Source organism: Varanus komodoensis, unplaced genomic scaffold, assembly GCF_004798865.1.
Source record: "Varanus komodoensis strain SLA01 unplaced genomic scaffold, ASM479886v1 scaffold2463, whole genome shotgun sequence".
Taxonomy (NCBI): Eukaryota; Metazoa; Chordata; class Lepidosauria; order Squamata; family Varanidae; genus Varanus; species Varanus komodoensis.
Window position 1 is genome coordinate 1 of NW_025335654.1, and position 4,232 is coordinate 4,232.

General features: G+C 49.8%; 1 gene segment (V, D, J or C); it reads right to left on the minus strand.

Annotated features, from left to right (window-relative positions):
- Positions 1–651: 651 nt before the first annotated feature.
- On the minus strand, positions 652–2,606 carry LOC123024654 (the record flags this gene model as incomplete). The annotated part of the segment is given in 3 exon segments: positions 652–709; positions 2,062–2,398; positions 2,484–2,606. Coding segments are annotated over 3 exon segments (441 nt in total), but the record flags the coding sequence as incomplete, so codon positions are not given.
- Positions 2,607–4,232: the final 1,626 nt, after the last annotated feature.

Consider the following 4,232-nt stretch of genomic DNA (forward strand, 5'->3'; position numbering starts at 1 on the left):
ATAACATTTCTTGAAAGTACCTCTGTGCTCCCTCCAGTTCCCTCTTCCCTTGACAATCCATAATGAACTATGGGGAGCATCTCAGGGAACTGAGGGGACGAGGGGCAGGAGCAGTTGGCAAGCAAACAACCACAGGAACCGCTCCCAGTGACAGCTGAAGTCACAGAAGGGCACTCATGGATGAATATTTGAATAATGTGCTTCTTTCCCCTTCTGCATGGCTAAAGGCATTCGGCGTGTTTCATTGTTGTGCACGTACTGCCCCCTTTGGGCTGATGGAGGGTTGAGAAATGGACAGGGAAATCCATTCATCCAGCAGTGGCAAACTCACCTCCAATTCCTTTGAACATTCTGCCAGGAGGCAGGGGTTCCTTTGGATATGGGGGCAATGAGCACACCGGTAGGTGAAGGAACTGTAATGCTTTATTTATCTACAGGAAAACAAAATAGCATTTATACCTTGCAAGAATATCTTCTCCCCTTCAGCTGCCAGGAGCTGCAGTTAGGCTACCAGAGAGACCCCAGGCCATCAATCACACAGCATCCGGCACCTGATCTGTGTAGAAGCTCCCAAACGCAAGCTCTCACCCCTCTGGTTTTATGGCTGAATGCTTCTGACTCACAAGCTTCCATTCTACACATGCCCGGTACCTGGCCTTTGAGCAAAACAGCTCCGGAGTAATCTAGGATCTTCCCGATTGCTCTACGCCTGGGAGAAAAGAATATGAGAAACATGAACACATTCCGTTGTATAACTGAGGAATCAACATACATGGTAAGGGCAAAATGAGGGGAAAGGAGACAAGTCAGACCTCCCTCCTCACCATACAATGTCTTCTGCAGGTTTCCAATATGCTGCCCAGACAGCATTGTGAGATATGTGATCTTTGGGAAGAGAACTCTGGGGCACATGGGGCTTGATGTGAGACACCCTGCATCTGCCTGCATTATTGCCCCTTCCACCCTAAACCTCCTCCCTAAACCATGTGGATCATCAACATCATGCTTCAATTCCATTGAGCTCCCATGCGCGTTGCAGGCCAAGAACAGGAGAAGACAACGTAGGAGGTGCTGGATCATAACCAAGGTCTGATCCTCCATACTCGTGGCAGCAAGTTAGCTGGCCATAGGGGTCCTCCAGCAGAACAGAAGCAGGGCCACCCCCTGGCAAAGCCCCTCAGAAACTACTGCAGGCAGGAATGGCAGTTCTGCCTCACCAGGTGGCACGAAGCCAGACAGTTGTGCTGATGGCAGATTGCTTGCAAGACTGCTTGACTGCGAAAACACTCCTGAACATTTGCATGTTTGTTTGGATCAAAGCTCCTGGAAGGCCCCAATGGATGATTCAGCACTCTATGCCTGAAGACACACATCCTTGCAGCAATTCACGTACTTGCTATTGAACAATTGGGAGTGACCTTTGAGAAAGGGAGGCTTTCTTTTCTGCAGGATATACGATCCCAGCAGGTCCTTGCCATATGTATTTTTCTGAGCATGGAGGGTTTGCATACTTTGATGGAAGGCGAACTATTTTTTAATGCAGCCGTGGCAAATACATAGCTGGGACTCCAGGAGGACATATTCTCCCGGCCTCGTTCCCCCATTCAGTTTCCTGGCTTCTGATTCACCTCCTCTCCCTGCATTTCTCCTCCCCAGGAATCCACAGTCGGCTCCTCGACTGGGAGGCTGCTGAGTTTCAGAAGCAGCATGTTGGATCCACTGTTTCTGGGGCTGGTGAAAAGCTCCTTCGGGGAGTCCATTTCATTCTCCGCTTCCTCTGCCGTGTGTCTACACTCCATTCCTGTCCCGTCTCAGGGGCTTCTCTCACAAGCAGTTGCTGAAGGTGCTCATGTTGAAGCCGGAGGTTGGACACAAAACGTGGAGGGACCCCTGAATTTCTGAGAAGGACTTTAAGTGGATCCGAGGGATATGGTGATATGTGGTTCATTCTATATTCCTCTAGGGGAAGCAGAGCTCTCCTTTGCTTGAAAAGCATCTCCTGCCTGTCTAAGCAGTGATGCAACTCTTTCTCTTAAATTCAGTCCAGAGGAGGGTTTTTGCCCGGCTGCACATTCACTTCCTCCCACTGTGTCTGTTGCACAGTAATACACGGCCGTGTCTTCAGCATTCAGGCGGTTCATTTGCAGGAACAGCATGTTGGAGGGGTTGTCTCTGGAGATGGTGAAGCGCCCCTTCACCTTGTCCGCATAGTATATGCTGCCCCCACCGCTGCTTATATAGGCAACCCATTCGAGACCCTTCCCTGGAGCCTGGCGCACCCAGTCCATGCTGTAACTGCTGAAGGTGAAGCCGGAGGCCCGGCAGGAGAGGCGGAGGGACTCTCCCGGCCTTTTCACATCCCCTCCAGACTCGACCAGTTGCACCTCTGACTGCACACCTAGAAGACAACAAATATGACAGTGATGTGGAGGGTACATAAATACCTGTCATACAGAAAATGCTTTTTGAGGAAAAAATATTACCTCCAAGGGCTGCTGTAAGTAAAGCCAGCTGAAGCAAAAGTATCATTTTCCCTTAGACTAGTTTGAAAGAACTGACGGCAAAGTGCGTGGAGGTACACAGTGCACAGAGAGTGTGGCTGGAGGATTTAAAGAGGGAGCAGCCCAGGAGATTTGCATATGTGTCAGAATAAAAGCTCTGGGGTTGGCCCTCCAAAATCTATGGCCAGACACAAACGTGGTTGTGGCAACGAAGCTCCATTGCCAAATGCCCCAGTGGCTGGTTCGTTCTGCCCCACACTTGTGAAAGCCCTCTGCTTTTTCCCTGATGGGTTTTGTACGCACAACTCTCTTGCCTCCTCCAGCCCCCTTGCCCTAGCTACGGGCCTTCCCTCCCATGCTCTTCATCATGTCTAGGAAGTTACTGCACATAATCTCGTTTGTTCCTCTCGGCTCCAGTTCGGACACCCCTCTGGACACCCCCATTTCAACCCAAGCCTCTTGGCTCTAATAGCGTCTGTCCCACTAGGGAAAGGCCTTGCTGACAGTCCTTTGTCTTGCTCTCAGCTTTCCTTGCTTCACAACAAGATGGTTGTCCACAGGGAAGGTTGAACTTGGTGTCCCGCACTGAGCGGAGTGTTGGAGCAGATGGCCTTCTGGCCCCCTCCTGGTCTCTCTTTTTCTGATCCAGTGATTACATCACTTGGAAGTATTTGTTGCTCCCTCCCTTTCACTCTTCCCTTGACAGTCCACAATGCATCGTAGCAGGAATCTCAGGGGACCGACAGGACGGAGGGGCAGGAGCAGTTGGCAAGCAAACAAGCACAAGGAGCGTTCATGGAGGCAGCTGAAGTCACAGAAGGTCACTCATGGATGACTCTTTGAATCATGTATTTATATCCCATCGTGCATGGATGAAGGCATTTGACATTCATCAGGAGTGTGTGCTTGCTGCCCCCTTTGGGGTGATGGAGGAGAGCCCGCATGGGCTCCAGTCATGGAGTGAGAGACTGCCAGGGAAATCCACACATCCAGCAGAAGTGGCAGCTCCTTTCCACTCACACATGTCCAAATACACTGTCAATTTCCTAGGTATATTGTGCCACAGAACATGCTGCCTAGAGAAGCACTGAGAGAAAGGTGATCTTTGAGAAAAGAAGTGTGGAGCACATGGGGCTTGATCTCATACTTACTGTCTCACCTGCATTTTTCTACTCATAGGTTGATCTGCAGAAAGGAGTTGGAGGCCATTAAATGGATGCGAGGAATATGGGGAGAACTCCTACACCACATGTTCAGCTGGGTGAATGGAGCTCTCTTTGACTTCAGAAGCTCCTCCTTCTTCTCTATGCTGGGATGCTGCTATGAATCTGCCAGTCAGTCCAGAGGAGGATTTTTGTCTGGCTGCAAATTCGCTTCCTCCCTCTTTGCCTCATGCACAGTAATATATCGCCTTTTCCTCTGCCTTCAGGTTGCTCATTTGAAGGTACAGCATGCTGGAGGGGTTGTCTCCAGAGATGGTGAATTGACCTTTCACCTTGGCCGAATTCATGTGAATGCGATTATGTTTATTCATGTATACTTGACAACGTAGCAACATCGTTACAATTGTGCTCTGTCTGTCTGTCTGTCTGTCCATCTCTCTCTCTACGTATTTATTGCAAACCTGGTTCATGTTTCTCTGTGTGGTCCTGGCAATTTGTATTTCTCCTGCACCTCCATTGCAGTGCCAGAAGGTTTCGGGAATTTTTGTAGAAAGAGAAAACTGGAAGC